Source organism: Spodoptera frugiperda, chromosome 23 (genome assembly GCF_023101765.2).
Source record: "Spodoptera frugiperda isolate SF20-4 chromosome 23, AGI-APGP_CSIRO_Sfru_2.0, whole genome shotgun sequence".
NCBI classification, from domain to species: domain Eukaryota; kingdom Metazoa; phylum Arthropoda; class Insecta; order Lepidoptera; family Noctuidae; genus Spodoptera; species Spodoptera frugiperda.
The window spans coordinates 8,695,842-8,720,400 of NC_064234.1; the positions used below are offsets into that span (position 1 = coordinate 8,695,842).

Genomic DNA, 24,559 nt, shown 5'->3' on the forward strand with positions numbered 1-24,559 from the left:
TAGGTTGTTCGTCGGTTCGCCCTTAACTTACCCTACGGGTATATCCTCTAATACTTATTGTACTTTGTGGGTATACTCACTTTCCTGAAGTGGCCGTGGGAACAAGATTTATCAGAAGTCGCGAGTAAGAAGCAAATAAAATAATGTATACATTAGCTTATCTATGTGGGTGAATGTTTGATTAATTGTTATTTAGTATGCACTTATATACTCAGTTAATATTATGCTGTTGAAATCACGTGGATAATACGTACGCGTAACTTGGAAGCGCTATTTTTATCCTAAGGGATGCTTCAATGCTTTTCCGGGTGATTACCTACACCGCGTTTCATGTTCGTATTTGGTACCTTTTGAAATGATACTATATTCATAAACAACTTCTAAACTAAGCATAGCGTGTAAGTATAATCCTTTAAAAAATTTTATGTCTAATATCTAGCGAGAACTGCGGACTGTCTGCCGGGTTATGGGGGCTCCGGCTGCTGCGGAATGCCTAGCGGGTTACCGGAGCTCCGGCTCGAAAAGCAGAAGTAAGAATGTGGTGGTTTTTAGTCACTAAGAGACTGACATTACCTCTCGCCTCGCCTAAACCGGGAGTCGAAAAAAAAAGCGAGAATGTCCAAAAAAAGTTAATTTTATAATGACATGTTTATACGGCCAATTTTATCTCAATAACCTATCTTACCACAGATTTGGTTTCTAGAACCTTGACATACTTTTTGTGTGAAGATAACTACGTCAAAACTCTAACTCCAATACGTTATTATGATTGACTGGAAATAATGGTCTTAATAACGAAGGTTATAGGGCACAGAACGTGAACTAGGGTCTATTTAAGGGACATAGGAAGTATAAATAAATTGGCCGCTAAATATAACAGGGCAAGGTTTTAGCCTTGTCCCAATTTATTAAGAGATTCCAACCTTGCTATCATTTATTTAAAGGTCAAATTGGACTTCCTATGTCCCTTATAGTCCCTCATAGTTCCCATCCTGTGCCCTTTAACAACCTTTGATTAGGTCAAGGCTCGAACCTTGCTCTAATTCGTTTAGAGGCCAATTGTACTTCCTATGTCCCTTCAAGACCCTCCCAGTTCCCATAGTGTGCCCTTCGTGATAATAGTCATTAGTTCCAGTTAGTTTCAATCAGTCGATATAAGCCCTCAGGCCACGGAAGAGGAAGAGGCGATTGGTCACTGGTGTCGCCGAGGACATCTTACGGCTGATGATGATGAATGAAGGTATTACTGTGTATTCGATTTTGAAATTCTTAATAGTACTTTTAGAGATTGAAAGTGCACCATTCAATGGAAACTATAAGCAACAAAAATTATTTCTTTTTTATTTATTTTTTATCTTTATTTATATTTAGGGATTTTTACACGCACGTGTATGACGTGTATGCCAATCCCATCATACCTTATACTAATACATAATCTAACTAAAACGTACGAAAATTGTTGTTAAATAAATATAAGTTGTTAATCAAACCATTGGTTATATCTTATTAAATTAAATTAACAAACAAACAAAATAGGTGCGAATACTGACTGACTGATATAAAAAATCTCAAACTGCGTAATTAGAATATAATGTTGATGAAGTACGTCCGTGGTAGAGGCGTGACGAAGGGCTCCGTGTGGGTAGGCCGCTATAGGACCGACGACTCTATGAAGGTCATGAGAAAACGTCAGATACGGACTGTTGCAGACCACTGATACTGATGCCTTAGAAGGGCCCCAAAATACGCACTGTTTTAACAGATATGATTGATTGACTGATTTTAACCTTACTGATTTGTAATAGAGTTCAACATATTTTAACAAATTTGATGTATTGGTATTATTGGGATGTGCAAGGGTCTGTATGTGTACAGCTATACATTTCTGTCTAGTAAGGAACGGAACTGCTTTTCATGACTATCTAGCTCCAATCCAAAGTGTCCAGGAACCTAGACTAGATCTAGAATTTTTGTTTATTAATCAATGGAGCGAGTAGAAATCTCTCTGTTCTTACTGAAATGTTTTTTTTAGAAGACCAATAAAAAAAGTAACGGAGATAGTTAAGATCGGAGAAATGAGGAAATAATTACTGTTGTATCGAGGCTTTTTTTTTGAGGGGGGATAGTCACTCAACCAACGTCTTCTCCCGCCTTGGGCGAGGCGAGATGGAGTGTCAGACTCTTACTGAGTAAAAACCATCCCGTTCCTACTCCTGCTTTTGAGCCGGAACCCCGGTAACCGTCCAGTCCGCAGCTCCGGTTCAATAGAGGTTGATAGTAACTTGAGTTGAAGGCAACTAGAGATAAGACTTAAATAGATGAATAATTATCAAGTTGTTTATATTAGAAATCAAAATAGTTCCATCTTTCTTTCAGTACATGTCCTTCAGTACAAAATGATGAATGGGTACAAATTTATGCGCCTGTTTAAATTATGTTTTATTATAACATTGATATGCGATAATGCTCGAGCCGGTGCGTAGTAGCGATTATCAAATGTTATTCAAGCAAATTGGTAAGTAGCTAATTATTTATTTGCATTTGATATATATTTTACGCATTAATACGACTAATTAATTTGTTTAGTCATCGTTCGACCTACATTTTGCAGGATATAGTTAAGTCTTACAACACGTCTCTATAGTTTTAAAAACTAAATAAAATCGTAATGTTTTTTTGTGAGAGAACCATAAAATAACAGTTCTTTTTGTATCCATAAAACATTCGTCTCCAGTCGATTATTCCCGTGAATATACAATCAGACTTACCTGGCCTGCTCCCCTGGGCCCATCTAACAACGATCGACTTTCAAACGATGTTATCTCTAAATTGCATTCCATTAACAACACAGCACGAACCTTAAACAAAAACAGCCTACATATCGTTCAATGTATGATGAATACGTCAGCTATAATCGGCACTTCGATAAAAATCTGAATACCTAAGTGTATCTGGAACGGTCGAACATAAATATTTAATATTTAGGGCAATTTGAAAAACAAAATTTTTCTTGCAATATTGATTCTTTTGTTGTTCGGTGTTGTTAGTTCATATTAGCCAGTAGGTGCTTTGACACGTGACGAGAAGTTTGTGTTAGTAGTACTGGCCAGTTAAACGCTTAAATTCCTAGTATAACTTACTGCGAGTTATACAAAACTTCCTGTCCTAACGACATTACCAAGTAAGTTATTTACCACATTACTCACCGTATTTATTCTTATTATTAACGTTTTAAATGCAAAAGTTTGGTTATAAATCATAGACCAATCACAAGCGATGACATCACATTGTTCCTTTTTTCGGTTGGTAGCATTGAGTACCACAGATTAACTAGAGGAATGAACGATATATTTTTAGGCCGTGCTTCAAAAATTGTGACATTGGTTCACGCGGTCTTGTGCAATATTGTTATCACATGGATGATGTTGTTTTATAACATGTTTCAGTGTAGGTGGATTGTATTTATTTGATAAGATATTGATGTAATCAAATATTGATTATTGTATCACATATTATTTTTAGTTGTTCTTCAATGTTGCATGGATTATTTTTTATACAGAAATTCATGGTCGAAAACTATTATCTAGGTATGTCAGCTAATGTTTATTGTTTTGCTTAATATTTAAACGAAATGAATGTTTTTTGTTTATATTTTAATGAAATAGACAGATACATAAGTAGTCGATATTAATGTCTGTGAAAATAGTGTGTGCCTACATTTATGTATGAACGCTAACTGAATCAAATACAACCTTATCGTTTAGCAATAAAGTAAAAAATCTATTGGACATTGTTAACAGTATTTGGTTAGCTTGATGGACTATTATGTAGTATTCTAAGTACAGGATTACAGGAAAATATATGTAACTTATACGGTACTACGTAAGTGATATATAAATAGGTGATACGTACTTAACTACTTAGTTTTTTAGTAGTAGCTCTATTGGTCGTTAGATATCTTTCGAAAACGTTTACTTTTAAATATTATATACTGTTCATGACATAATGTAAGGTCTGATCAACAATAAAAAATTAAACCCATGATAACGACAATGATAAATAATCACAATGACACAAAATGTTGTCAATTTTTCTTAAACTAAATACAGTTTTCAAAGATTACTTATAATAAAAAAGATTGTATCACACTAATATGATAAATATGAAAGTTTGTTTGTTTGTTGATCACTCTGAAACTGATGAAATTTGTATACAGACAAGGTATAAACTGACTTGGGTGATAGGATACTTTTTATTCCACGGAAACGCGAGCGAAGTCGCTAGCAGAAGCTAGTATAGTAATATAGTTCATTGGACGAGTATATGCTAGATATTGTGTGAAATTGTACACCTGCATTATTCGATTATTTGCTTATGTTGAAGTAACACGTTTCAGTATACGTTGCAGACTTGCAGTATCGTCTTATACATATACCAATGGTTATATAATATGTACGAACGTCGACCTTTAGATACCTTTATTAAACTAATTTGGTTTTAACATATCGGTTGGTTAAAAAAAACAAGTAAAGTGTATTATGTATAATACCTAAACAATTTATTTAGGAATCACCCCAAAACTAGACGACACTATCGATCATGTTTTTTTTTCTTGAGGAACACAAAGTTATAATAAATTCCTTTCTTCCTAGTTATCATTTGCAGACGATCGCAAAACAAAACTAAGTCTAAAGCTTTAGACAGATCGTAAATATTGTTGTTGCAAAAAAGCTAGACGGCAGACATTTCTATAATATCTAACCCTAACTCGATCTTAAATGTCTCGGAGAACAAAGACCAGAGACAAAGAGTCTGTTGCCTTTGCAGCCAGACATTTTTTTTGAAGCATTTATTTGAAAGTGGCCTGTCTAATATTCTCCGTTGTTCTTTTTTCAAATTCCCTCGTCTACTGTATAATAGGGTAATGTATGCGCATCTTTTGTTTTAGATCGAGATGGACTTTTTCTTTTTATGGCTAGTCACATTCGTCGCGGGATTTTGGATTTTTAAAAAAATAAAGGAATGGCAGAACTTGCCTCCTGGGCCGTGGGGCTTACCGATCGTCGGTTATTTACCTTTCTTGGATCGTCATCAGCCGCATTTGACTTTGACTAAATTATCTAAACAGTATGGACCGATATATGGCATTGGCATGGGCAGCGTGTATTCTGTGGTTTTATCTGACCATAAATTGATAAGAGATGCCTTTGCTAAGGAGAATTTTTCGGGACGAGCGCCGTTGTATTTGACGCATGGTATCATGCATGGAAATGGTAAGAGCATTTGTTAAACACATAGTTTCTTTGGATGTAAATAAAAAACAAAATAATTGGTAGATCCTGCTAATTATCGGGTTTGATTCGCAGATTAAGCTCAATATCAGCGAGGAGTTTGGAATAATACACTCATACACGATTGTGATATGATTTTTCTATCTTTCCGATTCTTTTACTGCAGTATCTCTCTAATGAAATATATCGAATAAGTATTATTTAATATTTTGTTTCCAAAGGTATTATTTGTGCTGAGGGCAGCCTGTGGAAGGACCAGAGAAAGTTGATAACGATGTGGCTGAAAAGCTTTGGTATGAGTAAACACAGCGTGTCGCGAGAAAAGTTGGAAAAACGGATAGCTTCAGGCGTCTACGAACTTTTAGAAGTATGATTTGTATTCCGTACTTACAACCTAATATTGATCCTAAGTTTTGAAATAAAAAATCTACACATTTTATGAAAACAAACCTTGCTGTTATACTACCAAAGATCATTTTTAAAATCTGTCAGCCTAATATCTTGATTAATATGTAAGCTAAAGGCGTCACCTACCAAATGGGTCCCAATTTTTTTATTTAAACATTGACATTTGTTCGTAATGTTATTAATTAATTCTCATTTAAAAGTTGACGTAGAAAATGTAATTTTAACCTAAGCTCCTTAATTTTAAAGCTCGTATTTGAATAACGATGAATTAATTCAGAAATAATGAACAAAGTCTTTTTTATAAATTTTTTTTAGAACATCGAGAAGTCTGAAGGGAGCCCTATGGATTTGAGTCACATGCTGACGAATTCTCTAGGAAATGTGGTGAATGAAATTATCTTCGGATCGAAGTTTCCCCCTGACGATAAAACCTGGAATTGGTTCAGACAGATCCAAGAGGAGGGGTGCCACGAAATGGGAGTAGCTGGTGTTGTTAATTTTTTGCCCTTTATTAGGTAAGCATCATGTTTTGCGTTTTTATTATATCGATTTATTGTTATAAATAACTTTTAATCTAATCTGGAAGCTAAATGTATGTCTAGACATTATTATTAAACTGTCTGCGTGATGTAGACAGACAGATACTTCATATCTATTCGTCCAAAGTGCGTGGAGTAATTAAATTGTATTGGTCTTCCTCAAAATTGAATAGTAGTCGCATACGGCTCCAGACATTTATGATTTCATTAAACTTTTGTGCGATTTACACCCATAATTCCCTTTGTTTTAGGTTCATTTCAGCATCAACAAGAAAAACAATTGAAGTGCTAACGCGCGGTCAAGCTCAAACTCACAGACTATACGCGAGCATCATCGATCGACGACGAAAGGTTTTAGGGTTGGCACCAGTGAAAGAAGCAGCATACCCCCTTCACGAAAACCTCTTTAACGAACACCCAGACGGTCATATCAAATGTATCACGTACAGCAAACACGCCTCAAATACTGAAGAACATTACTTCGATCCTAATATTCTGATACCAACGGATGGAGAGTGCATCCTTGATAATTTCCTTCTAGAACAGAAGAGAAGGTATGAGAGTGGAGATGAAGGAGCTAAGTACATGACGGATGAACAGATGTTGTATCTTCTGGCTGATATGTTTGGAGCTGGTCTTGATACTACATCGGTGACTCTGTCCTGGTTCCTGCTGTATATGGCCCTTTATCCTGAAGAACAGGTAAGATTTTTGGTTCGATAAATAATTGTAGCTGTTGAATTCATAACACGTTAGTTTTCGTACAATAGGTTAGATGATCAATTTTTATTTTAATGTCCGTCTTGTAGATTATTTTAAAATATTTAACAAGTATTTTGTATTTTCTTACGATAAATACTTTCGAAGATATATTGATATGAAATATTGCGTTACGTCACATCAATGTACATTTTATAAGTAGAAATGACGTATAAGTGGTAGCAAACCACTTCTAAACTTTGATCCCGTTTATCTAAGTATTGTTATCTTAATGGCAAAATAAATAATACGTGTCTAATATTTTTGTCATTACCTAACTGCCGTCACTAAATAGATGTTTGATTTTCATATCCTATCATAATCCCTAATTTGTTATGTTGAAACCAAATTTAATTTACATGTAAGTCCCTATTTCGTCCTATTTAGTAGACCATTTATAGTGTTAAGCACATCAATCCCAAAGTCATACACATACGTATTGTGTGTTCTTGTTTAGAAACATTCGTCTTGTCGAATCATTTCATCAATTCCTAATGATTTGTGTGAGCAAGAGAGTTTGTAATCAAAATGTCAATCACTACGATTGCTGAGTGACGCGAAATGTTCACGCTTTACAAAGTTGAAAGGCACTTCAAGTCTTTATTAAACTAAGGTGCCTGTACATACTTGAATGTGCCTACATATGTGTGAAACATAATGCACATAATTTATGTTGAAGTATACAAAAGCTGAATTATAAGATTTTATTCAATTCGAATTTACTAAAGCACATCAGTTGTCTGATTTCGATAAAGTTGGAGTTGTTCACATCTGTAAAAAGTGCTGCAGACCGATTAATGGGTGTGATAATAAATATAACATTGTAGCTTTATGTTTTTTTTATATCGTCATGGTTGTTTGTATCCCCGGACGGGTAGGCAGAGGTGCACATTATGGCACGTAATGCCACAGTACAATATATAGGCACATTTCACAATTTATGTTATAAGCCCTGTGTAATAGAGAGTGAGTCTATTGCCATATACCGGGCACATTTCCAGACTCCGTGCTACTACAAAGAAATTTTTCGGAACCCGAAAAAAGTCGAGTAATGCTTTGTAGTTTTGTGGTATATTCTTTAAATTTTAATAATTCTCATGATTGTAAAATAAACATTAATGTTGCAGGAAATAATTCGAAAGGAGATTCTGTCAGTGTACCCTGAGGAGGGCGAGGTGGACGGTTCCAGACTGCCACACTTGATGGCTGCCATTTGCGAGACGCAGCGCATTCGATCGATAGTGCCCGTCGGAATACCCCACGGATGCCTGCAAGTATGCATTTTTATTTAAAACTACTTTCAGAATTTTCCATTAACCACCTAGAATATTTTCTGTATTTTCCGAACTTATATTATTCTATATATTCCTAATATACTCGTACAAGACATGGATATTTCATAACTGGAAAAAGTATATGTTAGCTTTTCAGTTTCGAAATTTTCAACCTCTGTGTGTGGCAATAACTTCTCGACTAATCGCTGGGGAATACTAAAACATCGATCGAATCGAAAAGTTGAAGAACTGCTTAGAAAACTACTGCGAAGTTTTCCCAAAGGCAATAAAACGTTTCTTTCGTTTACAGGACACTTTTATAGGGAACTATAGAATTCCCAAAGGTACTATGGTCATTCCTTTGCAATGGGCTTTGCATATGGACCCTGATGTTTGGGAAGACCCTGAAGTATTTAGACCTCAGAGATTCCTAGCTGAAGATGGAAGTCTGCTTAAGCCTCCGGAGTTTATTCCATTCCAGACAGGTAATGTAAACATGAAAATTACGAAGTACAAATATTACGATTTCTGAATAACTGATTCTGAGTAGACCTGAATTTTATTGTAACTATAATAGGTCTAATACATAACATTACAAAAAGTGTGTTAAGTTTAAGTGTATGGTCACTCTCATTATTTGTTTTATCTGTCTACATTTAAGTTTAGGATATTACTCAAGTCGCAGTACTTAATACTGCGTCTTAACCTAAAGATGATGACAAAATAAAGTATACCTATATATCTAATTGATTTACGTAATGCTTGTTGAATAAACATTAATGCATTACTTAATGTTCAAATATTTTCAAATGCTCAACCCATGTCAGTTTGTGCAATAAATTCCGAAGTTCCGTACCTACCTAGGTACTTAAAACTTTAGAGAAAGAGCTGAGGTAGAAATGGATGAAATTAAACTTTATTTTTCTTAAACCCGGTTTTACGACCCCTGTCATAAACGGGTGCGGTTTTCTTAAGGGTGTTAGGATTTATGGGTCTGTCTGGTTAGTTTTGTCTTACATTTTTGGTCGGATTTCATCCGTTTGCTGTATCGTAACTATAGTTTGTATCTACTTTGTTCTTAATAAAATGTAGTGCAACCTACGTAGGTATTACCTATATAGTTATTTCTTCGAAGTGATAAAGCGTCTTTTGTTTTATTTTATACTGCAGCTTTTAATATTCTTTAATAAGAGGATTTTTTTTTCTTAATTACCTCGACAACGTAGGTACGTACGAGTATTGTCGTCAATTGGTTTTACCCTAACATAAAAAACGACCTTTTTTAATTTAACTAAATGTAAACAATCAGGAAGGAGTTTGCTTTGTGAGACAAAACTGCGAATCCATATTTAATATTTCGATAATTTTAGCTTGAAAAATAATTAATTCAATTATTTTTTGTTATAATATCGATAATATGGATAAATTATAGTAGTGTGAAAAAAGAGGTACTAAGTTATTGAATTAAATTAAATTTATTCCTGTAATATTAATTTTGGTATGATAATAAATTGGTTTCGTTTAGTAGTTATAAATGTAATATCTCCTTTTACGTATGTACCAACGTCATTACTTTTACTATTTTTACAGGAAAAAGGACGTTAATAATTTTGAATAATAATTTATTTTTGTACAGGAAAACGTATGTGTCCCGGTGACGAACTCTCGCGCATGCTGGCTTGTGGTTTAGTGGCGCGGCTGTTTCGGCGTCGGCGCGTGCGCTTGGCGACTGATCCACCCTCTACGAAAGATATGCAAGGAACTGTCGGTGTCACCCTCTCACCGCCTACCGTTTCATACTATTGTGACCCTTTATGATTATGAATTCGATAATTTTTAATTTTTCGTGTGACAAATAAAATGCTAGCAACCAATTGTTTTTATTTTTTTAATTAATGTAGGATGTAAATAAAAAGCTAACTGCCATACTCAGAGACATTTAATGATTACTTAAACTATTCCTTTAAAAATTGCTAAGGACTGGGTTAAGTAACCATTAAAAGACTCTGAGTACTGCAGTAAGCTATAATACTGAAAATATAGATAATAAAGAAATGATAGTTGCATTAAAAAGTACAATTTCTTCTCAGTTAAACTGCACACTGGGCACTGAACGAGTTTCACTCTGACTGTACAGCGCCACGTGCCCGCGCACTTAATTACTTCCAATGGCTGTACATTATTCTACAATTAATTGAATTTGCTAATCGCTTGCTAATTATATGCAGAAACGTGAATGATATTATAGTGTAAACACTGCCACAGACTAGGCAGCTTGCGATAGGTTCCATATGAGTAATGGGAAAGACCGTGAGTAATGTCAGCCTGGTCGGTTCCCTCGTGTACAGAAATTGTACAAGTCTAGTCTACATACCTCTATCTGTGACGTAGCCTGTCAACGGGTCATTCACCTCCATCATTACTTAATAGTGTTTATGTTCACGCAACTGCACCTTTACAAACTAGCATACCAGTTTAATTCAGTTTAAATTATTTAAATGTTGCAGTTACGAAAGACTAAAGTTCAATAAACTTTGTTTTGTAAGTCCAATGAATTTTAAGTTATTGCCATTATTTAATCTAAATAATTTATGTATATTTTAAGGGGAAACACTTCATTAATATAAGATTGATATTTCTTTAAAAATGGTTTATGAAGTTAAGTATTTGGCCTATATGGCACTTATATTTACTTTTCATGGAATAGTTGTCTACTACCTCTTTGGCTTGAAGAACTTTTGGGTTTAATAAAACAAGGTATTTAAATTAATGTTTTCACAATTAGTTTATTACTTAAACTGTACAACTTACAATAAAACAGAGCATTATATACAAAGCTTATATTAGTCCAACAGAAAACGGTGAGCTCATATAGCTTACAGACTTATGTGACTGAAGTTCAGTACAGGGCAACTAGGTTGCAACACTATGAATTTAGTACAAAACAAGAACATTAAAGTTAGGCGTTACTCTATTACACAGCGACGACATCGCTCTAGACTAGTTGCTGGTTGTTACTCTACCATGGAATGTTACTTCATACCTGATAGGTACAGATTACACTAAACATACAAGTACACTTACAATCCTTACACAAATAGCCTACTGCAACAACAATCATGAGATCACACACAACATACCACATTCACGCAAGTGACACTAATAAATAATGACCTAGATTCTACATTTTATTTTGGTATAGGTACTAGAACTTAGAAAGTAAACCTTAAATACAAATGTGTAATGGTGTGATTTGCTGAAGTTCCTACGATTCTACTCTACCAACATTCTAATACTGCAAACTCACACAAACGTCATTGTATAATCTCAACGATGGGTACATCAATATATCTACCGTTCGGTCTACTATGTATGTAATTGAACACTTTATTTATGCACAGCCTCGAACATCGCTGTGGCGATGTCGTTATTTTATAATTAAGACTAATTAAAAAATGGTTTTCGATTCGCTCTAAAACGAGTGATCATTGAATACTGGTGGGTGTGGGTACGCGCGTAGAGGCGCGATGTAGCGCGGCAGGCGTCTAGTGCGCGCCGACGTGACGCAGGTGGGGGTGGTCGGGCGCAGCCGCGGCCGGGGCGGCGCGCGGGCTGAACTTCACGCGGAACGCTTTGGGCGCGATGGTGGCGCCCACTGTGCCTTCCAGCGAGGGCGGCGCATCTCCCGTCTCCATCTGAACGTCGAACTGGTGCATCATGCATGCGAAGAACATGAACATTTCCATGCGTGCCAACACGTCGCCCAGACACATGCGCCTTCCGACACCGAAAGGCATAAAGAACTCAGGTCGCCTGATTTTGCCTGTTTCGTCTATGAAACGACTGGGGTTGAACTTGTTGGGCTCGTCCCATAAGTTGGGGTCCATGTGTACGCAGTTAATCAGAGGAATAACTTGGGAGCCTGCAGGAATTCTGTAGCCATTCAAGTGGACATCCCTAAAAAAAAAGAGTTGATAAGTATTTTGTCTTTACTGAGGAAGATTTTTGACTATATTTCAGATTTTAATTATTGAATACTTACTTAGTTGGTGAATGCGTTGTTGCTAGGGGCACAATGTTGGACATGCGAAGAGTTTCTAAGATTGTTGTCTCGGTGTATGGGAGATTTGGCATGTCTTCGATGGCAGGTAGACGTTCGCGACCAATTACAGCATCGAGCTCTTCCTGTACGCGTCTCTTCACATCGGGGTTCCTCAACATGAATACAATCATCCATAAGAGTGACGACTTGATTGTTTCCATGCCGGCCGAGAACAGGTCTCCAAGTATTTGTTTGATTTGGAGCTCTGCAAAAAATTACATATTTAGAAACATTTCAAGACAAAAAAAGATGTTATCATTTCGATATATCTCATCTGTATATAGCTTGTCGATTCTTGTATGAAACTTACCGTGGTCTCGTCCTTCAAATAGTTCTCCGGCGCGGCCCTCGGTCTTGGCCTTCTCGATCTCGATCAGATAAACATCGATGAGATCCCTCACGTTATCGACATCAAGAGTTTCACGATGTTCATCAATCAGAGTTTGATAGAAAGCAAACATCTCTTCACGGTTTTTGGCTACTTTTTCTTGTGCTTGAGCTTTGCCGGGAAGATACTGCGACAAAAAAGGGGATTTGTTAGTTTTTGTATTGAAATTTTAACCAAGTGAAATTACTTTGTATTAAGATTTTTATATAATACTTACGTTGTACAGAGGCACGTATTCACCATAGTGAACTTCTCCAAACAGCCTCATGCCTTCTTCAATGAGATTGTTGAGCCTTTCGAAGCGAGCGTCGCCGTTACTGAAGCGCACGGACATCGTAATGCCGCAGATGACGTTAGACACGCCCAAGGCGAGGAGAGGGTTCGCGTCAATGGGTGCTCCCTCCGCGCGGTGCAGATTGGCGATAAGCTCATAAACTTCGCTCTAATAAAAATAAACGTGCCTGTTAGTTTGATGATCAATTTACAAAAAATAAACAGTGATTTAAATATTTTAAGGGTGAAAAACGAACCTTAATTCTGCCCTCCATAATTTTTTTCCCATTTCCCATGTAAGTCATGCCGAATTCACGCAGTTTGTCGTGCAGGAACCGGCGCTGGCTCTTCCAGAGACGGCCCTCGCTGTTGATGATGCCTGCACAGAAGGAGGCGTTATAGTGAGGGCTCACAAGGTGGGCGGCGCACGCGCACCGCCGACGGGAGGGACGTATTAGTGACGCCCACATGCATATGTAAACGCCACTTTTCTCGCCGGTATATTGCGGGTTACAGTAATGTAAATAATTGTAAAACTTAACCGTACATGTTTCAGAAATATCGGGGAGTTATGCAAACTGACTTAACTTAAAGTTTAAAACAATTTGTTAGGCGATTTTTTAAATAGAAATATTTATAAGAATTACTTGTATGAATATTTAAAGCATAAAAAATATATATTTATGTACTCACCGAGACCATCCAGGGTGTGCATGAGCGGGGTGTTGGGACGTCCAGTGAATTCTTCCCTTCGGAAAGCTTCTCTGATGAGTTTGTAGTCGCTGAGAACGATGGTCAACTGATTTCCGAGTCGTGCGGAGAACAGGGCACCGTAGTTACGAGCAAGCTCCAGGAAAGTCTTGTGGCGCACTCCGAGGAAGGGCAGGTAGCCGACGACTGGAGGACCCCACGGGCCGGGAGGCAGCTTGCGCATCTCCTGCAGCAGCGACACCAGCCGCAGCACCAGCAAAGCCGTGGCCGCCACCAGCAGCAGCGGCAGCGAAATACGCGAAACAATATTGTTTGTCACCCACCATAGTCCCCACAATAATTTGGAATTATATATAACTGTGATCATTTTGACTGTTTATATTGTCTTTAAAAACTAAAAAAACTAAATAAAACGCAACAGTTGTATGTTATTTAGTAAACGAACGAACGTAGCATTAGTGCGCGGATCGTAAATCGCGATAATGTGACGCCGAGAACTCAGTGATTGTATATCGCGTGCGACCGACGTCTGCGCACTGGCGCGCCGCTGGCGTGGCCTTGCGAATAAATACGCGCGGGGTGGCGAGCATTCAGGCTCGTCCCACCGGCGCAGGCGCTCCTCTCTCCACCACTTTTCCGGCGCCCCGGTGTGCTACGAAACCCGTAGCACTACACTCGTAGACCACTTTTATTTTTTTAATGTAGACCGCGTTTGATTTGCCGATTTTTACAAACGTACGATTTATTTATTGACGTTCCGATTTTGGTTTCAACACTGTTCAAAAATATTTAAATGTTTTTTATTTATTTTTTTAAAACAAAATTTATTATTCTTTATTGTTATCTTTATATTTTGTAAATATTAAGTCATACCGGTTAGATGTTGATGTCGTGATTTTACTTACCCATTTCGCATGTTAAATAGGAACTGACTTTGGGGGTGACCTCACTTACTTTACCTATTGGTGTTAATGTAGGCGTCGAAATTCGGCGAGGGGTGAGAGGGGAGATCGAGGTCGTGCGGGTGCGCATGCAGATGATAAGATTAACAAATTGCGTAAGTTGGCGCGAGGCAAGGTGACGGCGGGTCGACGACTCGCGATTGAGAGCCTTGGGCGAACTTCTACTCTGCTCGACCTCTAAGCGACACTTAAATATCACTCTTAAAATTATACAATGAGATCGCACACCCCATTCATTAATGTGTGCTTTAAATATCAAAGGTCTTTGTCTTCTTTCTACACGTACCTATTAAGTTGTTTTAAGTATAGTGGATTAAAATATAATACCTATTATGTTATACAATACTTAAACATTTACCAATAATAATGTAAGTTACTCGGCTGAACAAGAGGATTCAGGTATGATTCAATAATAATATTTCGTAACAATAAATTGGACTTATAGTGAAGTGACTCATATATTTTTATTGTTTCTAAGCTACAAAATAAATTAGAATTAGGCATAAACGACTAAAATACATTTGTGAGATTATTAAATTCGCCGTCCAATATTGTGGTATTGATTGTGGTATATTTTAATTAAAAATACTGTATTATATAGTAGTAGTAGGTAATTCATAAACCTACCTATTAGCAATTCTGTTGCATTCAAATGCAGTTGCATCTTAAAGTAATTTCAACAGAAATAACAGGAAAACGGATGATAAATATAAATAAATGGTTCTATTGTTGAAAGGACATTGGTATCATAATGTATTATGTAAAGTTTTACTAGACGAGTAAAATATTAATAGAGACATCGGATCTTTAACATATTTTTATATTTGCCTACGTTTTTCATTTACCTATAATTCAAAATTTATTATTGTAAGACCACATGTTAAAAAGAAAAATATACTACTTAAGATTTTCCAATTTCTCCATAGATGTATATTAAGCTGGTCAATTTTATATTGAAATGTATCCTTCTGGTACATTGAACCCCAACTAGAAACAAATTAGTACGTCCCAGTTTGGGCTAAGCTAAGTACGTGTGTACTGAGCATGCCTAGAATCTCACTAGCAAATGAATAGAGACGGTAAACAGAATAGCTGTTTTATTTCATTGATGAGTGAATTTTGTTCATAAACAGGAAGAAAATTCATTTACTATTTAGCTAGCTTTTCCCAGTTTTATAATTAGTTCTTCAAAATCGGGCACAAACCTAAACTCCGCGCTAGTAAAAACTAAAAATGACATCAATTACCAGATTTTTTAAACGGTGCTACACACTAAGAAATGTATGTGTTTCCGAATGCAAATGTAAAACACACAACACACCCAAACCCGGAACAACCTTAAAGTCATACAAATACAGATTTGGATAACCAAACCGGATGACGGTTAAAAATAAATGGTACCTTTATTTTTAGTTTTAAAGTTACCTACTAGATTTAACTTTAGATTTTTTTAATCAATATAATTTTAGTGGCTGTTAAGTAATAGGCTACGTCAGCCCCATCGTACCCAAAACTTATCTATCTAAAACATTATAAATGAGACAGACATTTAGAATAAAAATATTTCATATTTACTTTCGGGTCATCCCTGTTGCAACATCTCAACAATAGATTATGCTGCATTGCTTAAAGGCTCTAGCAAAGTACTAGAAAAGGATCCCATATCATATTTTTTTTATGTTAAGATGTTGCAAACTTTTGATTTGATTTAACTACTAGTTAGGTCCGCAGTAAACAATAAATGTATCTAGAAAGGTATCTTCTAAAATGTATTGTATAATGTCTATAGCAATATTATCACGATACATTGAAGCCTAATGATTTAATATTTCATTTCATTCATTCGAATCATGATAACAGTGAATAGCTACCACAGCTGCAATCGTATTGTTTTAGTGACCTTACGAACTTCGCTTTGAAATACAAATCTATGAATAATGTTATTGTTTTCAATTTTATTTATTGTTAAAGAAACAAATTTTATACTACGCACTATCGCAGAATACTGTAGGTACTATATAATTAGTATTGTAGGTACTATACATTCTAAAAATGGAAATTGTGTGTTGTATTTTTAGAAAGTTATTAAACTAACTTACTCATTAATATTTATCTGTTTGTTGTGATGTATTATATTATATGTTTTTCTTTTTTAATAGATAAGTGTTATAATTATATGCTTGCCTTGTTGTAAGGAAACTAGTAGGTATTTCTGATACGCATATCTTATAGCACCGGGACATTTCATTGTTGTGTGGAATATTGTTCTGAGTGGCTTCAGGCTCTCAAGGTCTTTGATTCGGGATTTTTATTGGGTCGAGTAATCAAAAAGAATTAATATATAAATACTAGCTACTCTCGCGCGGTTTTATCCGGTCTGCTCGGCCCCTATTGGTCGTAGTGTAATGTTCTATAGCCTTCCTCGATAAATGGAACAAAAATTCAATTCAAATCGGACCAGTAGTTTGAAGATTAGAGCGTTTCAATAAACAACAAATCAGCTTTAAATATTAAGCAGATATAGATTATACAAAAGAAAAAGATATAATGAAATCAAAAGTTCTCTATTCTTATCTTCATCTCTAACTGATCTTTAAGGGGATGATATAAGTAAAAACAAAATATATAATATTATTACTAAGCCTAAATTACCAAAAGAAAAGTTGTACATGAATATAATGAAGCCTAGTTTTCCTACAGACATGGAGAGAACAGACCTTAGATAAAAAATATTTTAACGCCATATTTTAACTAAGAATTTCGAAACCAAAAACCCAGTCCTACCTACTTTAACCGACATATCGAGTAATTTATGATCATAAATTATGAAATAATCACATAATAACGCATTCAAAAGTTTTGTGGTTTCATTGATTATATATTCAAAACGAAGGCGGTCCTGTGTCCAACTCGCTTGAAGTTACATTGGTTGACGGAAAATTTTCATGTCGAACCGTTTTTTTCCTATATCCGTACGTGTTTTATAATTAACATGGATGTGCCAACTTTTAGTTGAAATGTGATCGTAACTTATATTGGCAACAAACTTATTGACCGACTTAAATCTTAGTTTGTTACGGAAAAGTGCAAATGTTGTGGTTTATTCTTTCTAATACTCGAAAGCAGACTATGTAATACATTGAGTATTAGTAAGTTTTTTTACTTTATTTATTGTGACATTTATTCTGGCATTATGCTTTTTATTGCAATTATTGGTAAATGAATAATTATGTTCGAACAGATGTCGCGTATTTTTCGATATTTTGTAATTTATGTTTCTGGAAAATATCTATTTTTTCTGTCAGATGTCAAATATATTTTCTAGACAAATTTATTCTTAAAAGAAAAATTAACTATTTAAATTGTCTCACTATATTCTAGAGGTCCATGGTCTATTACAAAGGCATAAAGCCTTATTTGTATCAATGAATTATTGTACTTAATTATATCTCAGACAGTATTTATTTAAACAAATTTATGAATGAGTTGCTTAACTTAAGCTTCATAGTTCATAGGCTTTGTCGTCCTCTAGAATAGGCAGCTCAGTTTTCAGCTAAAGTTATCTATGAAATGCAGAAACAGCTTTGTACAGCTTAGCTAGCTCTTTGTCAAGAAGTCACTGAATAAAATAAACTCTACCTAACCTATTACTCATTTAAAGTTGTGTAATATACCGAGTAATCAAACAGTTCTTAGGTTAAAAGTTTACTATGAGTAATCTTTGAAAAAATACCCAACAAAACATTTTACAACGTAAACAAAGATAAAAATTTGTTCGTATAACACAACAAACAAATGTTTATCGTTTACGTAAGAAAGTTATGAAATTGAAAATTATCTAATAACTAAATAATAAAAAAACAATAAGCACGTACGTACGTAGGTACGAGGAATTCTACTGTTTTGTTGCTTACACAAGATAATAGTAATAGCGTGTTTCGTTTCCGATAAAAAGATATTTAAATTGAATTTATAATGCTATAAAAAGACTTTACAAACAATCATATGTCTGATTTAGGTATAATATTTGGCCTCTTCCTGCTGTACTCAAAGATATTTAATGATTACTTAAACTACTCCTTAGTAACGATTTCGTTCGGAAAACAATATGTAAGGAATGTTAACTTAAGTTAACATTAAATGACAATAAATACGATGATTAGTTTTCTGAAAAATTACAAAAATAAGGGTAAAATAGTTAAGTTTATCGTATCTGTAGAACTCATGAATGATATATAACTTAAACATACACAGCTATATGTGTGTTCTTGATTCATGCTTATTACCTTCCGTAAAAGAGCATAAATTAATAACACTATAACTTATAAATACTATAGGAATTAACTATGTCCTGTACTGTAATACCTTTGCTGTGCGAATTAAAACGTACCTGTAATATAACATTGAAACTTAAGCAATAAATTCTCAAACATTCGACGGATGAGGCAGTCAATATACCTATAATGTCTTATAATATGTAAGTATACGAGTATATATCTACCTTTACATAGTTCCGCATAGCAATTGAAAAGAACTCAATCGTAGGAAAATGAATTGTACATTGACAATGGCCTTAAAGTAATTACTACGGCAACATTGTATGTAGTTACCTAGTTACGAGTCACCTACACTACGCCTACGTCACATTCATAGCACGTGATGACCATGTCGTACTATGAAAAAGTTTTTATTTACGTTATTGTAAACCAGTAAATAGTAAAGAAAATAAAAGCAATAACATTGATTAAAAAATACGTAAACGCTACGCGTTATTGAGGCATTTCCTTTAACAAGCATTGTTGATTAGATTAGATAGTTCTAATTTGCTATTTTTATAGATTTCTAAAATATTTAAGTCATAGTTTTTGTCACTTTTATTAAGGCACCAATCGCAATAGAAAATTTAAGTACTTAAGTAGGTTTATTTCTAAGAATGACCTCGCATTCTAGAATCGGCGGTGCTTCAGTACCGACATAAAAGCTTACCATTGACACAGTGGTGACAAGAAACATAAACAACGGGTTCATTATCCTACTACAATGATGCTCATGTTCAAGACCTATTAGAGCTGATACTCTACCTTTTCATAACACTCCGCGTCATTAGTTTTCAGGGTCATATACTGTTCAAAATAATATAACTAATGTTATATAATTATTTATAATTAAAAGAGGATAAGAATTACTACTACTACTAAGTTCTGTTGACAACCAAAGCGAACCTACTATCAAATGTTTAGTTAATTAATAATTTATTAACATATAACAATCATAAAAAAACAAAAACACTTTTTTTAAGAACTAATAATACCTATAGTAGTATTAAAAACAAAAGACAGAGATAGACATTCTCTAACAAAACTGAACCAATGCGATAAGTTTTACTACGTTAGAACATTTTACATTGTATCACTTATCGTTGTAGCTAATGCGGTTAGAAAGATAAAGGTTTTATACATACATATAGTAATACGAGGTTTTATATAATCAAACCTATCGTCGTAGTAACATCAGTAGTGTTGAATTGTTCCTTAGCAACAACAAGGGAAATGTAGTGAAAACCTAAGAACGCATTGACAAGGCTATAGGGCATACCGTATGTTATCCTGATAAGCACAGTTAGAGGTGTGGCTATGCACTGGGCGTCACCAACGCATCAGACTAAGTATATTAAGTGTCTCGTGCTAAGCATTCAAAACCACGACTGATATCGATTAAGTTTGCTTACCACCGTACGATCCAACGTAATGATATCTTTTGTTGCAATATCAGTTTTCACCTTCGTATAAATAAATTAACTTGCCACGTTTTGATCCTAGGCCGAGGGGTCAATGACCGTCCCTTTTATCGCTGGATTGAATTTATCTAGACCGGTATCGAGTTTCGGTATTTCCTATCAACCGATGTTGTAGATATGTTTTGGAACATTATAATCGCGTGATCAGTTATGTAATTGGTTCCATGGTTAATGGAACTGATAAAATGAAGGCTATGTATTATATGGAAAGAATTTGCACACAATTTGTGTCTGTTTATAGCACTATATGCAGCAGAAAATGGAAAATCTGTCTGCATAAGTTTCTTCTTTAAAACCGTAAACGTAGCCGTAGCGGAGTGCTTTTTACAGTTACTAGTTGCACTATATTATACATACTCTATTTTATGTATTTTTAGTATATTGGTATAAGACTGACATTTATTCCTTGGTAAAATTCAGTAGGTACTTGTGAAGTTGCAGTTCGAGGATATTTCAATATTTCAGTTTTATAGGTGCATGCTTGCGTTAAAGTTTCATGTTGATGGATCTGAAGAAAGCAAATTTTGTGTTAATTGTGGCTTAAAAATAAGTTTCTAGACAAAAAATAATGTATGCTGTACACCGCATGCTGAAAAATACATGCTACACTCCACTAGGAATAAAATACTAAAAATGTGTATTGTTAGTGTAGTATGGATTTCCGCAAACTGAATCTATTCTATAAATAATTAGTACCTCTTATTTCCTGATTTAATTAAATTATAATTTAATCATTTTGTATGGCAACGTATAAGTAGGTATTAAATCAATATTACTATATATTTGATCATTAACACAATGTGTGTCAAAGACACACACAAATATTTGAAAAATTCGAATGATCTCATTCAACTGCAGTATAAATCTCAACTAGTTTTACGTCCAACAAAAATCAAGGCATTAATTTTTAATTTACATTATAATGACGATAAAAGATGAACTAATGATATTATTAAGCGTATAGTAAACGCTTTTTCATTGACCTCAATTCTATAATGATATATAACAAACATTTATCTTACTTCCTATTACAATCGTACGAGATATTTATATCATTGAAGGCTCCTCATTATCTATACTTAAGCTTAGCAAGTCGTTTTTTTCCTTAGAAATATTCCGTTCATGTACATTGTACACATGTTTGTATTATATTATAATTCATTAAGTAGAACGATTTCAAACAATAAGCTTTATCAGAAATCGTTATTTATAAATGCGAAAGTGTATTCGTTTGATTATTGTTTTTTTTTCACGTTAATTGTAGCTATTTTAGGCATATTTTTTTCTGCATATAGTTAGGTGGTTGGAGAGTACCTAACCTTGGTTACTTTTATTTATTAAAACATGCCAATAATGCTGTAGGCAAGAAAATACTAAAGCCTTGTTCAATTTTACAATAGTAACAAAACACTTTCACTATACATTTTTAATAAACACCCTGAAACCGTCATATAGCTGTCTTCGCAACAAATCTAATGCCTAAAATATTTAAATTTTACTGAAAATAATGATGAAATGAATCTAATTATCATTTGTCTGGTGTAACAACACTATTGGGACTTTAATGCGGTCTAGACACGCACGCAAATCGCTGCATGGGAGTGCCTAAATGATAATAACTTAATTTAATTAAGTGTGATTAGTGTCAGATTTAGACTTTGTGGGCGGTATATAAGTCTTAAGTTAGCTTGCTGTATGTGAAGGTTTGGTTTTGATTTTAGAAGACACATTTTTGTGGTAGGTATTTAACTTTTCATTTTCCCTATGAGGTATGTAATTTTATTATAACTTTATTGAGACATACTAAATTAATTATTATGTTATCGGCACACGTAGTGTGGAGTAGCAGCGCGGCTATCGCCGCGTCGTGTGTCGCTGAATGCTGCTCAAGAATATGAGTCTCTAGCATAGCTTGAAACTAGTCGAGTTCCTCGTCAAACAGTTACGTGAGTAAGTCGATAATATAATAATTAATTATGTAGTTTACTTCAATGAAGAGCTGAACACTACTGCTAGTATAACAATCTTTAAATATATGAACAATACTTCTTATTTATCCTTGGCCAGTGCAAACAATTGTGAACACGACGAGAATTTTATGCAGTGATGATGAATTATTGTTATAGCACAATAAAATAGTGTATTTTTGCTGTCATAGTTACAACTGGCTGGCGTATTCGGTTTTATTTATATCTTACGTAATGGTGCGTGACAATTTATTATAATTGTTGCGGAAACCGAGATTTATTTTTAGAGAAAAACAACGATTTATATCTTGTGACTATTTTTATGATATTGTTGACTGTGCGACAAAGAACAGTTTCAACAATGTCGCGGCGATGTCGTCCGATGTCGCCCGACATCACCCGATGTCTCGTGGAACACATGTCGTTCGACAAATATTCCTAGTGGAGACGAGGCTTAACATGCGTGTTTGATAACGTCACGTTTCCGAAATTTAGGTTTATTAGATTTGAGTTTTAATTAAAACAAATAATACCCGCATTTAAGATTCATGATTAGATTCAGATGATAATGCAATTTATAACTTTGACATGATTTATTAATGTAACGATTTTATTGACGCTATTTAATATTTAAATTAATTGATTACAAGTATAACCTGTTGAGAATACCAGTGGGTGTTGTATACAATTAGTAAAGAGATCGTGACGAACAGACAAGTTTACAAGTACTCTAGTTTCTGTTGAGCTTTTTATTTGATAGTATATTAATTTAAAGAGTCATGTACCGCTACGTATTTAAGGGAAATTGTAGAAAATATTTAATTAGAAGTTAAGTATTTTGTAGCAACAAGTTTGTTGTAACATTGGTTATATCCATATTTATTATAGATATAGTAGACAGATACAACACTTTTTATAAAAATGCTGTTTCATAATGAGAAAAATATAAGTAGTAGACGGGATTTCAGTTTTTTGCTACGAGCCTACGCCGTAAACTATCGTAGCTCTATTTGAAGTTAAACATATCCAAAATTATAACGCGTTTGTGATTATGTACTTTATTTGTGATATTAATTATGTTATATAACTTGTATAATAGCAATATATAATATACAAATATAATGTATTAATTCATGAGCAGATTCATTGAATGTTTTGTCATTAATAGTTATTAATTAGGCCATCGCTCTCGGCGCTCTTATATTATGTATATCACAATAGGTATCGACGTCAACGAACATATGCGTGCACGCAGTGTTTGTTTATCCTCGATTTATTTACTCCTTGACATAAATGTACGTGCGAATTTTCTCATTTACAACATTTTCGTGCCCATATTCAGATTTTCAGTGTAATAACTGATTTATTTCTGTACCCACAATCGTAACAAAATAAATTTTGGTTGCGTATGGTATTTTTTTTCATAAGTTATGTCATATGACTTATTATGAAACGAATTCCTTATATGGCATACTCATACTTTTGTGACAAATACAATTGAAGCAATTTAACAGTTTAATCACCTAATTACTAACCGATGTGTTATGCAATATTAACAATAAAAAAGTGAAATTAGGCAAAACGCGTGAGTGTTCTACTTATTCTGACTGTCTACTCGATCTCAATTGCGAAAAGTGATTCATCATCATTTCCTTGTAGGCGCCGCTGCGGCGTGCCCGAGAAGTCAAAACAAACGTACTATAGGGGAGAAAGGGAGTAATAGAATGATAAATATTAATTATATTTCCATAAAAATAGATACATTATTCAGAAAACCAGATTAATGCCCTTTATTCGTGATAAGAAAATGATTATTTTTATGCCATATTCCTGTCAAAAGTTACTAATTTGTTACGAAAAATATACTGATTTCTCTATTAGTTAGAGATTTTAGGTCACCTGACTGATAGTATCACGGGGAATAAAACGTGAGTTATACATTCAATATTTCATGTATAACCTCGCGTTTATCTCACAACCTCTGACTTTGACTGGATATGTTTGGATCGTGGGATGAAACATGAAAGGACAAATATTGACCAAAACGGGAGAAAAAACATTTCAATACGTTGTTTTTATGTAGGATCG

At 34.5% G+C, this 24,559-nt stretch overlaps 2 protein-coding genes across 4 annotated transcripts; one reads left to right on the top strand and one right to left on the bottom strand.

Annotated features, from left to right (window-relative positions):
- The first annotated feature begins 2,491 nt into the window (after window positions 1-2,491).
- LOC118266714 (cytochrome P450 306a1) lies at window positions 2,492-10,145 on the top strand. 3 transcript variants are annotated; one of them, XM_035580222.2, is made up of 8 exons: window positions 2,492-2,515; window positions 4,949-5,273; window positions 5,513-5,658; window positions 6,015-6,214; window positions 6,490-6,940; window positions 8,125-8,271; window positions 8,582-8,756; window positions 9,908-10,145. In XM_035580222.2, exons 2-8 carry the CDS (start codon window positions 4,955-4,957, stop codon window positions 10,087-10,089), a joined length of 1,620 nt encoding a protein of 539 aa, XP_035436115.2. In that variant the 5' UTR covers window positions 2,492-2,515; window positions 4,949-4,954; the 3' UTR covers window positions 10,090-10,145. The 3 variants fall into 3 exon arrangements, with proteins under 3 accessions (XP_035436115.2, XP_035436113.2, XP_035436114.2); XM_035580220.2 differs by lacking the exon at window positions 2,492-2,515 and adding an exon at window positions 3,001-3,181; XM_035580221.2 differs by lacking the exon at window positions 2,492-2,515 and adding an exon at window positions 3,437-3,587.
- An 886-nt stretch (window positions 10,146-11,031) lies between these two features.
- LOC118266961 (cytochrome P450 18a1) lies at window positions 11,032-14,302 on the bottom strand. Its single transcript, XM_035580634.2, has 6 exons — window positions 13,728-14,302; window positions 13,292-13,413; window positions 12,979-13,203; window positions 12,684-12,888; window positions 12,314-12,578; window positions 11,032-12,228 (listed from the first exon to the last, which is right to left on the bottom strand). Exons 1-6 carry the CDS (start codon window positions 14,110-14,112, stop codon window positions 11,817-11,819), a joined length of 1,614 nt encoding a protein of 537 aa, XP_035436527.1. The 5' UTR covers window positions 14,113-14,302; the 3' UTR covers window positions 11,032-11,816.
- Between the last annotated feature and the right edge of the window lie 10,257 nt (window positions 14,303-24,559).

Excerpts from the sequence above, each read along its gene's own strand:
- LOC118266714 (XM_035580222.2), top strand. The coding sequence starts at position 4,955 with ATGGACTTTTTCTTTTTATGGCTAGTCACATTCGTCGCGGGATTTTGG. Across the intron at positions 6,215-6,489 it reads AATTTTTTGCCCTTTATTAG|GTTCATTTCAGCATCAACAA; the intron begins GTAAGCATCATG and ends CCTTTGTTTTAG. Across the intron at positions 8,757-9,907 it reads GTTTATTCCATTCCAGACAG|GAAAACGTATGTGTCCCGGT; the intron begins GTAATGTAAACA and ends ATTTTTGTACAG.
- LOC118266961 (XM_035580634.2), bottom strand. The coding sequence starts at position 14,112 with ATGATCACAGTTATATATAATTCCAAATTATTGTGGGGACTATGGTGG. Across the intron at positions 13,204-13,291 it reads TTATGGAGGGCAGAATTAAG|AGCGAAGTTTATGAGCTTAT; the intron begins GTTCGTTTTTCA and ends TATTTTTATTAG. Across the intron at positions 12,889-12,978 it reads AATACGTGCCTCTGTACAAC|TATCTTCCCGGCAAAGCTCA; the intron begins GTAAGTATTATA and ends TTTTTGTCGCAG.